Raw genomic sequence first — 13,141 nt, 5'->3', positions numbered from 1 at the left:
GCTCATGCAGAAAGGAAACGGAGTATCCACAGCCACTCTCCTGCCCTGTTTCCCAAGGTCTCGTCTCCTGGCAACCTATTTTGCAAACAGGAGTAAAGCTGAGTCGGAAAAGACCAGTGTCTCCCAGTACCAAGTTCACAACCACCCCTCTTCCATCACTCTGCCTAGGCAGTAGCTTCAGCAGTCAGGGAGTCAGGAAAGTAGCTGGGGAACAAAGGGACTGCCCTTTCCTATGCGAAGCTTTGAGATCTGTAGTCGTTTGAAAGAGAGAGGGTGACACAGGCTCACGTGTCTGGTTCCTAGTTAGTAGACCGGTTTGTAAGGATCAGGAGGTGTGGCCTCGCTGGGGCAGGCACACCTTGTTGAGGTGTGTCACAGACGTGAGCTTCGAAAGCCCACACAGGTCCAGTCTCCCTCTGCTTGAAACTTGCAGAGCAGATGGCAGCTCTCCGCTGCTGCTCCAGCGCCCCGTCTGCCTGCCTGTCCCCGGGCTCTCTACCCTCATGATTATGCAATAACCCTCTGAAACGGTAGGTGGGCAAACCCCAATCAAATATCTTCCCCTTGTAAGCTGCCCTAGTCATGAGGTTTCTTCACAGCAAGCGAAGAGTAAATAAGGCCCCAAGCTTCTTGGCTATATATATCCTACATGATCTTGATGCCTACTTCCTGACTGTTTCCAGCCCAGGACTAAACCAACCCCAGGCCTTCTTCCGAGTATGGGGGTTTCATGCTACAAGGGTCTGGTTTTGGAGTTTATTACCACATCCTATCCAGCATGTTTCAGAGAATATGGTAAAAGCTTCTTAGTGACCCCACGTTGCTGTGGCAAGGCAGGAGGCCAGGGGTTCTGACTCCGGGACCTTGCCTCTTCATAAGAATGCTGGACTGGTATGGCAAGACACCCTGGAGCCAGGAGAGAGACCCAAACCTCTGGAGTACTCTGAGCTCACACTGCTGATATCATTTCGGACTGCTGGATTCTCATCTTTACTCTAGTTCTGCGAGGCTTTTGTTGTTTTAAGACAGGTTCTCATGTAGCCCAGGTTGGCCTCACACTCACTGTGGAGTTAAGAATAACCTTGAACTCTGATTTTCCTCCCCAGTGCTGGGATGCCATCCATCCAGACTCCACACAGCTGGGCACTCTACCGACTGAGCTTCCATTCCCAGTCCTGTCCAGTAAGTCATTTTTCAATTTTATTTTTTGGGACAGAACCAAGGGTCATACGTATGAGAGGCAAAAGGCCAAAGGCCCAACACTACCCTCACTGAACCTTTCTACTGGGCCTAAGAAACTGTTGATAACTTTGCCAGGAAAAGAAAATAAGTCTAGTCAAACCTAAACAGGTAAAGTCCTGCACATTGTTTTAAGTTCTGTTTTTGTTTTGTTTCCCTAGCTGACTTGCTATGTAGTCAGACAGGGTCTCATTATGTAGCTCTGGCTGGCCAGGAAATCACAGAGCTCCAGCTGCCTCTGCCTCCCGGCCTGAATGCTGGGATCAGAGGCGCACGCCACCACACCCAGCAGTTTTAAGTTCTTAATGTCAGAAAACATAAATGTTTCTTCATGGAGCTACCAAGGCCCAGGGATCACCCGGAGCGCTGAGTACCTTAAGTACCCGATAGGAGGGGACACTGTGCTTATTCATCCTAGATGTGGGCGTTGAGTCCCCGCAGGGAAACCAAGATCTCACCTAGCACCGCTCAGACCCCAGGACACACTGAAAAGCCAACACCCCTGTCAAGTCCCCACCAGCAGTGGATACCAAATGGCTCAGGCCAAGGGGACAGAGACCCACTCCTGACTCTTGAGAGAAGATGCTGTACTTTCAAATCTTGCCTGTTGCCCTGTCCAGGGGCAGTCCTGTAGTCGGCTCAGGATGACAGGAAGGGGAAAAACACCAACCGTGGGAGACTAAACCAAGACCCCACAAGTCACGACTGCTGTGGCCCTTCTTCCCTTTAGGATTTGGCGCAGGACTGTCCTAAAACCTCTCAACACCCACTGAAAAGGCAGCAGGCTGGTTTGCTGGGGGATTCTGGGAAGGAACAGACAGTTTCTGGGTCTGTAGGTTTCCCTACAAAGGCCAGAGCCTAGGAGGACTTCAGCCCCAGAGGAACTTGAAACTGGAAGAGGGAACCCAAAGAGGGAGGGTTGGCAAGACCTCCGAGGAGGATCAGAAGCCTGGGGGCAATGAAGCTGGCTGTGGTTTAAAGTGGGTGCCGAGGAACATGGCTGCTCCAAGGACGCAAACGCTCTCATCTGGTAGGTGGCAAAAGCGCCTACTGGAGTCCAGAGACGTCAAAGTGACTCATCTGAGGACACCACCAACACTCACCTGACTTAACCACCACTGAGTCACAAGGCAGTTCTGGAACCCCCTTATGTCTGCTCCACTAGGGGCGGGAAGTGGCTTTGGATTCCTAGAGACCCCTACATCACAGCTTGTGACACTAGAAACCCTCCTTTCCAAATTCCTCAAGCTGCATGCTGGGACACTCCCTCTGGAAGAGTCGGCTACCCAGATGGTTCTCTGGTCATGCCCTGTGCTCAGGTTCTCGGGGGGGGGGGGGGGGGGGGGGGGCCCCCCCCCCCCGCCCCCACGGGTGGGGGGGGGGGGGGGGGGGGGGGGCGTCATTCCCACCCAGCATCCCACATGCAGGGAGGCGAGCTAGAGGCCTGAATGTGCCCTTGTTTTCAGCTGAGAGCCAGAAATGTGGGAGACTGACGGACTATGGGAAAAGGAGAGAAGGCGGGTGCACACGGATGGCAGGGGAGACAAGACAGACAGATGAACAGGTAGCTGGTTACCTGTGGGCCAGGACCCATGGGTCCCATGCCTCGGGGAGGGTTCATTCTCTGCATTGATCCTCCCATGTTGGGGTGACCTGTGTGAGAAAATGGATGTGCCATGAGCTGTCATGGGTAGAGCAAAGAGGGGCCTGCCAATGTTTTGGGCCACCCCACCCCGACTGCACCCTCTCTCTACCTTGTTGTCGTGTGGGATCCATAGAATTGGGCAGCAATGGCTGTGTCCCAGGAACTCCTCCTGGAGGCTGAAAGAGACAGGAGACAAAGCGTGAGTCTCTGCTTATACTGTCGGAGAGGGAGAAGATGCGTCTGCCTGCCCCTCCCCAACCTGGCCATATGGGGCTACTCATGGCCTCTTGAGACGATCCTTTTGAGGTGGGTAGGGTCTGCTAGCTCTGGAAAGCAGGACAGGCCGTTTGTGCAAATGTTAGTCAAAATTGTAGCATCAGGTGGGAGTAGAGTATGTGTGTGTGTGGGGGGGCTGGGCTCTCCACCTGAACCCACACACCTGCAGTCCAGAACAAGGCATGCTCTGGATTCACTCTTCACTCCCACCCAAGGGGCCGTTTTATATCAGCTCTGCCTTCTTTTTGCTTCAGAGATATCATTCGTTTTACGCACACCTCCAAGTAACAAGGACTTAGAGGGGGTCCCTGGTTAAAAACTATCACCAGAGGGCGTTTTACCCTTTAAAAGCGGAAGCAGGAAAGGGGGCCTTCAAGATCCAGGTGGGGTTAACTAGGGTCCAGAGCTCTAAGAGCTTGAGCCTGAAGCAGCAGAGCCACCCAGGCCTCCTAGCTTCCATCTGTTCCCACCGCAGAGGTGGCAAAGCAGCTACTGGAAGAGAAGCAGGGTGATTAAGGGTGGCCCGCTCTTTAAGCACCTGTCAAAAAGAGATAGAATGCTATAAAAAAAAAAAAAAGATGAGAAGTAATTTACTTGGGATGAGGTTATTCCAGTTGCAATGTGAAAAACAAGAGAGCAACAGAGGCTGGGCCAGGTTTCCTAGGGAACTGTTAGGCCAAAGAGGAGCTAGTGACTTCAGGAGGAAAAGCCTTGGTGATAGAGGGCCACCACCCAATGCTTGTGAAGGCTGGGGGCCTGTGATGGGGTCCCCACACCTGACCGCTACTGTAGGGCAACTGAGCGGAGCTTCCCTCCTCTGGCTGGCAGTGAATGCCAGGCATGCTCACCAGGAGGTGGGAAACGAAGGGACGGACCCTCCCTGCTTCCCAGCTTCAGAACAGGAGCAGGAGGCAAGGCCAAAGAGGTTTTATGATGGCCGCTCACCTCCTCTGGCCGGGCTGTATTTCAGGGTCACAAAGTGGTGCTAGCACTGCCTGGGGACCTGGTGAGGCTGAGTCCCTGTACCCCAAATTTAGCCATCCTGACCTCTCTCATTTTCTCCTCTTTCCCCTTAAGTTCCTGAACTATGAGTCACCTAGGCTGGTGGTTTTTAATGGCGATCAGGGACTTGGGACCTCCTAGATCTCCAGTAAAGGCATCTATTCTGTCCAGAGAACCACAATAACAGCTGCTTTTTGTCCAACACTCTTCTAAGCTTCTAAATCTGCTTCGTGCCAGGGGTTTTAGCTAGGGGCATAGGCTAAGGGGTCTGGGAATTACTGTCTTCAGTGGGGCAACCAAGATGGGGATAGGGCCATCTGGGATCTGTAGTAGAGGAGGGAGATCACGTGACTCACGGCCAAGAGAAGCAGGTTACACACTAGAAGGCTGGTGCCTTCATACCTGAGAAGGGAACGTAGCCCTGTAGGTGGGGGCCCTAATCTTGCTGCATGTGTCCCTCAGAGGCCCACCAGGAACAGGAATGCCCCTGGAGGCCAGCCTGTTCTTCTAGAGCCCTCCTTAGAAGTCTCTCCTCCATCCCTACTTCTGCTCTCTCATCTGCGAGGTACCCAAGAAGCCCTTGTTGCTCAAAAAAGCTGGGTTTCTCAATTCCCTTTGTCTAAATCTTCCCCCTTTGTGTTGGAGAAAACAGGAAACAAAGGAATTTGGGAAAGGGAAACAGCAAGGTGGAAGTGATTCCTCCACAGTCCCCATATCCTGGCACTGCGCTTTCTTGCCTCAGAGAACACCAATATAGGCGATTAAACTCCCAGCTCCGGCTGTACTGGCAATGCTGTCAAGCGTTTTTTTTTTTTTTTTTTTTTTTTTTTTTTTTTTTTTTTTGCTAAGTCATTGGAAGAATTCTGGCTAAAAAAATATTTTGGCACTGAGAGAAATCTCCCTGATGATTACATCAGGTTGCACCTGTCCGTCCGTCCTCAGTAAAGACACGTGCCCTTCTTCAGCAGTCCACTCTGAAGGGTTGGACCATGGAAGACCATACAAGCACCCATTTCTCCAGCCTACCCCAAACTGCCAACCTGGATGGACCAAAGGAAGGTGCAGGACCCTGGGCTGAAAAGCCCTCCTCGTAAGCAGAGTACTTTTCTAATTATATGAACAAATGCCACCTTGTTTTGGGGAAGGAGGCAGACTGCTGGAAACCTCACAAATACCCTGCCCCTTCTGCAGTCAGGCTCCTGATCGAGGCATTCCTATAGGGCATTTCTCCCCTAAGAGCAGGATTATATTTACCAGCCTTGGCAATTCTCAAAAGCTTCCAGGGGGAGGGGTGGGAAGCTCATTGTCAACTGACTTCATTAAGAAGGAAGATTCTTTTCCAGGAAGGGGCTGAAGGAAGGGTTAGGATCATTACCACTTTCTCTAGAAGAGCCGGGTTCCTGCAATCCCAGAAGCTGCTGCTATTTGAATACAGGCTGTGTGAGGCTCCCTGTGACAGACAGGTTAAATGCTGGACCATGGGCAAGTTTTCCCGACCTCGAAACCTATTACTCCAACCCTTGGCCTTGCACCTTACTTTCGACTTGAGTCCAGGCAGACCTAGGCCTTAGATGGCTAAGAGGGAAGAGAAAACAAGAACAGGTACTGTACCTGGTTTCCCATTCTGATCGGGGGCCTGGGGCCGCCTGCATATCGCGGTGACATAAAAGGCTGCAATTACAGGGAATTAGTTCAATGACAGCCTGAACTACTGTACGGTGACAAACACAAATGCTTTGCACTTTGCAAAGTCCAGTTTATGACAACTAGTGATCTTTTAAGCTCTCTCTAGTCCGGTAGCTTCTTCCTTCCAGGCAAAACTTCCCTTGGGCAGAGGAACAAAAGATCCACACAACACGTCTCCCAGCCTGCACTGGCTTGTAGGAATCTACTTTGGGTGGAGGGCGGCAGCTGGGACTTCACACAGGACGCAGACCAGTTAAATCAATGCAGGGCAAAGGAGGCCACCTCTGCTCTCCACAAGGGCAAAGAAAACAACAAGAAAAAGGAGCAAGACATCACATCTCCAGGTCTGCAGACAGAGCAGGACACGCGCACACAAGCACACACACACAAGCCCACACGGAAAAACCAGGGAGGAGTGGGGAGGGAGCAAGGACTTATGGGAAAACACGATGAAAAAAGGAACAGTCAGGGACAGCGGGCTCCCTAACTTAATGCAGGGAAATGGGCGACAAAAGCTTTCTCAGCAGCGAGAGTGCACAAAGAAAAGGCCAGGGATGCAGCCTTGGTCACAAACAAATGGTTAACCAAACTCAAAACCAAACAAAAGTGAGAGAGGAAAAAACAAAAAACGTAAAGGCCACTGACAAGGTCACAGAAATAGTTTTGTTTCTTTTCTCTTGGTTTCATATCCAAACTGGGTGGGATGTCCAAGAAATGAAGACTGTATTTAGAAAAATATATATAAATATATTTTAAAGTCAAACTTGTCAATCGTGACTGGAAGGCAATGCTGGAGCACATTTTGATTTTTGTTTTTCCTCCGCGGCTCTCTCCTTCCTCCTGCCCCGCGCCCCCCGGCCAGCGGCCGGCGAGCCACAGTGCGTTTACCTGACTGTGGGGTCCCATCATGCCGCTGGGATTGTGAGGTGGAGGCTGTGCGTGCGGCGAGGGCTGTGACCCCGGAGGACCCTGTGAGGCCAGACAGTAGAGGCAGGTTATAGATCACAGCACATGGAGAAGCGCAGAAGAAGCTTAAAAGAACAAAAATTAAACCAAAACGCAGAGTGGTGGCGGGCGTGCGGGTGGCGGGCTGTGGCTGGCAGGGGTTGGTGGAGCGCTGCTTGGGTCCTGGTTCAATGGCGAACAACGGCGGGCAGGCGGGAGGGAGGGGGGCTGACCAGTACATTCACAGGGGATTCAGAAAAAATAAAAATTAAAAAAAAAAAAAAACAACAAAACAAAACAACAAAACAAAAAAAACGAAAAAATAAAAAATAAAACGAAGCACCTTCATCAAAGCACGCGGGAGCAAGGGCCAGACACAGGCTACTACAGAACGGACTTTGCCATGTTAAATACGCTGCTTGACTCAGACAATGGTGTAGACAGGACCCATGGACCCAGAGGCAATGCCTGCAAGTTATCACCCTCACAGGACACAGGAGGAAGCAGGTGGAATCTCTGCCCTCAAGGAGCTCACAGACTCAGAGACAGGAAACAGTTCATTTTGGGGCAGTGTCCATCAAGGGCCTCCCAGTGGAAGCGGGACAGAGGGAATGATGGACAAACATGGACAGAGGCAGAGGAGCAGGTGGCCTAGGTTCCAAACCGAGGGGGGATACAGACAGTCACGAAGAGTCCGCCTAGTATGGGCAGTGCCAGGGCTCTGTGGTTCATGAATTCACTTAACAGTTCAAACTAGCTCTGTATGGTGGCACCGCTCCTTTCAACCTTCACAAGTGAGAAAACTGGGTCTCAAGAAATGGGGAGACCCGACCACTGCCACACAAGCTCTCAGAGGGTCATGTGGAACAAGCGTGGGGATTATCACTGCTTGGTGGCTCAGTGGGTGGAGGGGCCACTTTCCACATGAGGTGATGGCGAGCCTCCTGAAGTTCCAAGTTGATCAAGAGCTCTGGGCTTCCCTTATCTCTACTCTCAACCGAACATACGAGATGAATTCACTTAACCCAGAGTTGGTCAAACCACAGGCTGTAACTTGCCACTAGGTGCTAAAATCAATGTAATAAGTGCAAACACTAAGAGAGAGAGAGAGAGAGAGAGAGAGAGAGCGCTACATGTATGCAGATTAGAAGACAGCACCACAAAAGCTTCCTACTGTGGGTCACAGACTTTGAAGCCCTTTCTGCCCTCTGGCCCAACAGGCCACTGGGACCTGCATTCAGGACAGGGACATGAGCTATACACCCCAATGCACCCTTCTTCTCCACTGGAGTTGTCCTTGAGTACAGGAAAACTCCAGACGTTCGTGAAGGATAAAGGAAGCAAGTTAGCTGCAGTGTCTGGTTCAGAGCCAGGCAGCCACGCTCTGCTCACTGAGGGGCTCAATGCAGAGCCGGGGGCCAGGGAGAAGTGGGGGTGAGGGTGAGGTAGAGACGACAAAGAGGTGTACAAAAAAGAGAGAGAGAGAGAGAGAGGGGCCAGGGCTGTCCAGTCCAGCAGCCGAGGGCACCACCGGGAACAGACCTAGAGCTTCCTGGCTAAGTGAGGGGATGCTCACTTCCGGAAAGCTCGGAGGAGCAGATGTTCCCCTACCTGCCACGCTACTGATTTCAACAAGTGTGTGTCTTTCTAGCGGCTGCCAGCAACGGCATGGTTTGTTACCATGAGCAATTTTCTTAATTAACAGACATTAATTAGCCATTTAGCAATTTTGCAAGCATTTGTTTAGCGGCTTTCCTAAACATGAATACCACTGTGATAATGGCACTGATTAGAGGGTCCCCTAATTAACAGTACAGGGAAGGAAAATTGAAATCACATAAATTAAAAAGGGAGGGGAAGTTAATGAAGGCGGGACATATTTGCACCTGCAAGTCTTTTGTACCACAAAACTTGGGTGTAATGTAAACAAAACAAGATAATTTGAAGCCAAACCCCCAAAAAAAAGAAAATGAAAAAGAACGGAGGAAGAGAGCTCAAGGGTAAGGTCCAGCTGCCAAGAGGGGGCAAAGGCTTGTCTGCTGGTCCCCTGGCTCCTGGCAACAGGGAATGCCTCCCCCTAACAGTCCTGGCTCCCTCCCTGGTCACACAAATGTGTCCTCGGAGCAAGCAGAGTGTTTGGGGCAAGCCCCTCGTACCTGTGTGCCCACTAGGTAGGAGCTGTCCATAGTGGGCAAGCCCCTTGCACCTGTGTGCCCACTGGGCAGGTCCCCGATGGCTACTTCACTTGCTGAACACAGAAAACAATGTGAAGCACCCACAGGTACTCTCACCTTAGGGCCGCAAGCGACCACTGACCTGAGGCTCACTAACCAACCCCAGGCCTGAAGCCTGGCTAGTGGAAGCAGGCTAGATCCTCACAAAGAGGCACCCTGGGGTACAAGGCTGGTTCTGAACAAGTCTGTCACCAAGATAGAAATGCAACAGTGGCTGCTGGTGAGGCCCTGAGGGCATGTGGTGGACAGGGTCGGAATGGGCACTGAAGGGGGGGGAGGGGTCGGGGATCATCATCAGCTCCCTGTCTCCTTGTGAAGACGAGTCAGAGAATCCTGGTGCAGGAATGACAGAGATAGCCCTGAGAGCAAACCCCATGGCAACCTCAACTCAGATGACAATAAAGTCATCTCCCTGCGGGCACAAACCTCTGGCCTTTCTAGGAGCCTGTGGCTGGGTCAGAAGCAAACAGCTTTCCACTTGCCAGAAGTTTGCTCAAGTCTCCGTACCCGTACCCTACCATCTGCCCTCAGCGTGGACTACGCTGCATGTCTGGGCTGTGTCCTTCAGATTATCTGAAACACCCCTGAAGGAGCCCTACATAACTTGCCACACCCTCAGGAATGACACCTAGCATCACGTTCAGGGAAATCTCTGCTGCTGTGAAGACAGACAATCCGCTGCTGCCTCCATGAGGAGGTGAGTGTTCTACTGCCATTTCCCTAGGCCACAAACAAGCGGTCTCACCTTCCAGCCAGCGTTTTCACAGAGAGCTGCTGGTTGGTTTAGAAAGAGAACCTGATGGTCTTTCCAGTCTGCTTGGGCAGAGCACCACACAGGAAGTAGGACAAAATGGATGAGCAAAACCCTTGCTGGCAGCTTCTGACCTTCACTGAGATGGGAGGAGAGTGCCCCAGTGATCAGTTTCCCAGGCAGGACAAAGTTCCCCATGGACCTTCCTGGGGTTCAGCTGCTGCAACTTTATGAAGAACCTAAACCAGCTGTGTCTAGAAGCCTAGCTGGCCAAGATCCATGTCCTAAAAGGTGCTGGGGTGTTTCTGCCATAAGAGCTGCCCAACACCAGGGTGGAGGCCGGCTACAGCCATCACTTTTTTACAGATTGCTACAGCAATCACTTGTTTACATGCTGACAGACTGCTGTCTCCTTCACTAATGTTCTTCATCTCTAGGGAAGGAGAGTCCCAGATCGGGATGGGACTTGCTCACGACTACCAGGAATCTGCTATTTGCTGAGCTACGCTTCCTAACTCAGGACTCTCTGACACACTATGTCTCTATCTCCATGTATTTTTTTTTCTTTTTAATTTTGTTATTTATTTATTTTTGCATTTTTGAGACAGGGTTTCTCTATATATCCTTGGCTGTCCTGGAACTTGCTCTGTAGCCCAGGCTGGCCTCGAACTCAGAGAGATCCACCTGCCTCTGCCTCCAGAGACCTGGGATTAAAAGGGTGTGCAACCACTACCTAGTTTACATCTATTTTTAAAGTAACAGGGCTCGGTTAAAAAAAAAAAAAAAAGAACTGGGTTCAAATTCTAGCTAGCTCATCACTGGGCCTCTTGTCCTCTCACTGATGAGCAAAACCAATTCTGGTAACCCAGGCATGAGTGGACCTTTGCCTGCTCCAGCTCACTTAACCTTAAGCTCTGCAAGGTAAGGACTACCAGCCATGACACTTTACAAAGCTCACAAAGGGGAACGCACTCAACTGCACTATAGTTTCTAAGTGAGGGAGGCAGGTTTTAGAGCCTGATTCTGGGAACCAGGGATCTGGGGGAGCCCTCTACCCTGCCAGCCCGTGAGCCTGTGTCCAGGAGACCTCCTGGCCCAGTTGGTAAAATAACCCAATGACAGAAAAGGTGGAGAGCTGGCAAATCCCGTAGGACTCTAGAAATGATGCTCAGTTCCCTTTTGCTGTCCAGAGAGGTAAACTGAGGCCCAGAGTGGCTACAGGATGTAGGTCTGCTCTATGAGGAGTTGCAATGGGAACCACAGTACAGTTCTGCAGTAGAACAGACTTATTTCTACCGTCTTCACTGTCTATGTCAGGTGACAGAGGACCTGAGGCGAGGGGGAGCCAAGCCCAAGGACAATTCCTGCTCCTCAGTCTTATGAAAAGGTGGAAAATATATCCATGGCCTGTGCGGCCTTCACACCGCCCCGACCCTGTTAATGGATTTGCCCTTCCCTCACAGCTGGCTCTAGATAGCTGCCTTCAGACACCTGAACCCCCACACGTCCTTTTCTTTCTTTCTTTTCCCCCTGTAATTTCAGCACTGAATAGTGTTATATCCAGCAGCTTGTGAGAGCCACTTAGGCAAGGCCTGGGAGGCTGTTACGGGTGTGATCGAGGCGAGTGTTTGGCCGTTTGGCAGAGCCTTACAGCCTGGATGCTGACGGTTTAGTGAAAAGGCCTTTATGAGCATCAGCATGGTAGGGAGCAGCACTCCCACAGCTTGGAGATCGGAGGTCTTCGCAGAAAAGCACTTCACAACTGCCAGCGGGAGCCCCTCCTGCCACATTCCGGCTATGACCTGTACTGAAGCTTCTGAGAGATGCGCTAGGGCAAATCCTTGACGTGAGTGTGGTGAGTCGAATTCTCTGAGCCTCAGGTCTCCCTAAGAGAAACGGGACCGTCTATATAAGACACTGCGGCAGTGTGACCCAGCTCACAACGGGCCTCTGAGCTGTCTGGCAGGGAAAATGGCAGTGTGGCTTGCTGGCTCTGGCCTGGGTCAGGCTGTCCTGCCTTGAAAGTCCAGAGCCTGAGGAAAACTCAGCTCATCCTGCCAGCCTCCACCGATGTCCTGCTTGTCAGGTGGTGGTGTGTGCAGAGCTCGGGGGCAACAATTATTACTGTTTGCCTCATGAGGACGGCCAGGGCGGGGCCTGTGCAGCAAGCGAGCGAGCTTTGGGTGTGTGACCACACAGCTACATCAAGGGTCCTTAAGAAGCTCTAGGCGGTACCTCTTAATTCTTTAAGGGCTTGAGGAACCATGATGGCATGTGAACAGCAACAGACTGACTAAGTTGGCACTTTAAATGACTTTGGGGTAAAGGATGATAGCTCTTTAATATAAAAAACGATCAAACAAATGTAAACATATGCTAATTTTTAAAGGAGAAAAAAAAGAGACAAATTATGTGTTCCTTTCTTAAATGCCTCCTACACTCCCTCAAGAGTACCTGCACAGACCTGGAAGGCGCAGGCGTAAGGGTAAGGCTGTGGAACCAGGATTAGAGTCATAGCGTGTGGCCCAGGGCCTTGGCTACCTATCATCCAGGCTCTTTGTTCATACTTGGTCCTCGGGGCTGGGACAGGGCTTTGGACTTACACTGTCACTATCATCCAGGCCACATTTGACTTTTGTCCTCAGAGAAGGTCGTTGGAAAGGGGACTTGAGGATGTAGTTTTAAGAGGTGAAGTGAGACCCCATAACACCCCCAGTTCTCCTGACCCAGCAGTACAGCACGAGGGCCCCGTGGCACCGCTGTCCACCTGCATACTAGACATGTTGCTGCAGATGAGGGAGGGAAAAGTCACGACGGTTATACACGCAGCAGAAGCGCTTCCCAGACAATCCACATGCTACTTGGACACCAATGTGGGCAGACAGGGCTGCAGCCTACAACGTCCGGAGGACCGAGGCCTGCCCATGAGCCACAGACAGCCTGCCTCTGCAGCTGTGGTCAGCGCCACCCTTCGCCCCACAGGGATTGGAGATGGACGTCTGGCAGGATGGGAGAAGGACAGGTCAACTCTACCAGTGCTCGGGGCAAGGGGAGTTACTTCTTCACTTAAATCTGCACCAGCAAACCTGGCCCAGTTTAGACAGCTGTCCTTCTGTCCTGCCTCAATATGTCCCTTGGGAAAGTGCCTTTTTTTTTTTTAATGGGAAAACATATCTGGGGAGAGCAGATCCCATGGTGAGGGACCGTGAGATCTGTGTGCATGCCCAGTGCGGCATCTTCTGGAAGCTGGGTTAGGAACCCGACTCCCAAGGCTTGCCACCAGGCAGGTGTGCCAGATGCCCTCCGGATAAACCCACAACACGACACACTGTGGGGGTGGGACAGAGGAGTGGGGTCAGGCCG

General features: G+C 51.5%; 1 protein-coding gene across 4 annotated transcripts in view; it reads right to left on the bottom strand.

Annotated features, from left to right (window-relative positions):
- Ssbp3 (single stranded DNA binding protein 3) overlaps positions 1-13,141 on the bottom strand; it is a 134,398-nt gene that overhangs the window by 12,486 nt on the left and 108,771 nt on the right. For 2 of the 4 annotated variants that reach the window (XM_055628888.1, XM_055628889.1), the window contains exons 6-9: positions 6,737-6,817; positions 5,774-5,833; positions 2,994-3,060; positions 2,816-2,892 (exon numbers count right to left, since the gene is read on the bottom strand). In XM_055628888.1, coding sequence (XP_055484863.1) covers positions 2,816-2,892; positions 2,994-3,060; positions 5,774-5,833; positions 6,737-6,817 — 285 coding nt within the window. The remainder of the gene's footprint in view (positions 1-2,815; positions 2,893-2,993; positions 3,061-5,773; positions 5,834-6,736; positions 6,818-13,141) is intronic. The other 2 variants (XM_055628890.1, XM_055628891.1) reach the window with 1 other exon arrangement.

The sequence above is a fragment of the Psammomys obesus genome, unplaced genomic scaffold (assembly GCF_907164565.1).
Source record: "Psammomys obesus unplaced genomic scaffold, mPsaObe1.curated_primary_1811, whole genome shotgun sequence".
Taxonomy (NCBI): Eukaryota; Metazoa; Chordata; class Mammalia; order Rodentia; family Muridae; genus Psammomys; species Psammomys obesus.
This window is presented reverse-complemented; position numbering and strand designations above follow the sequence as displayed.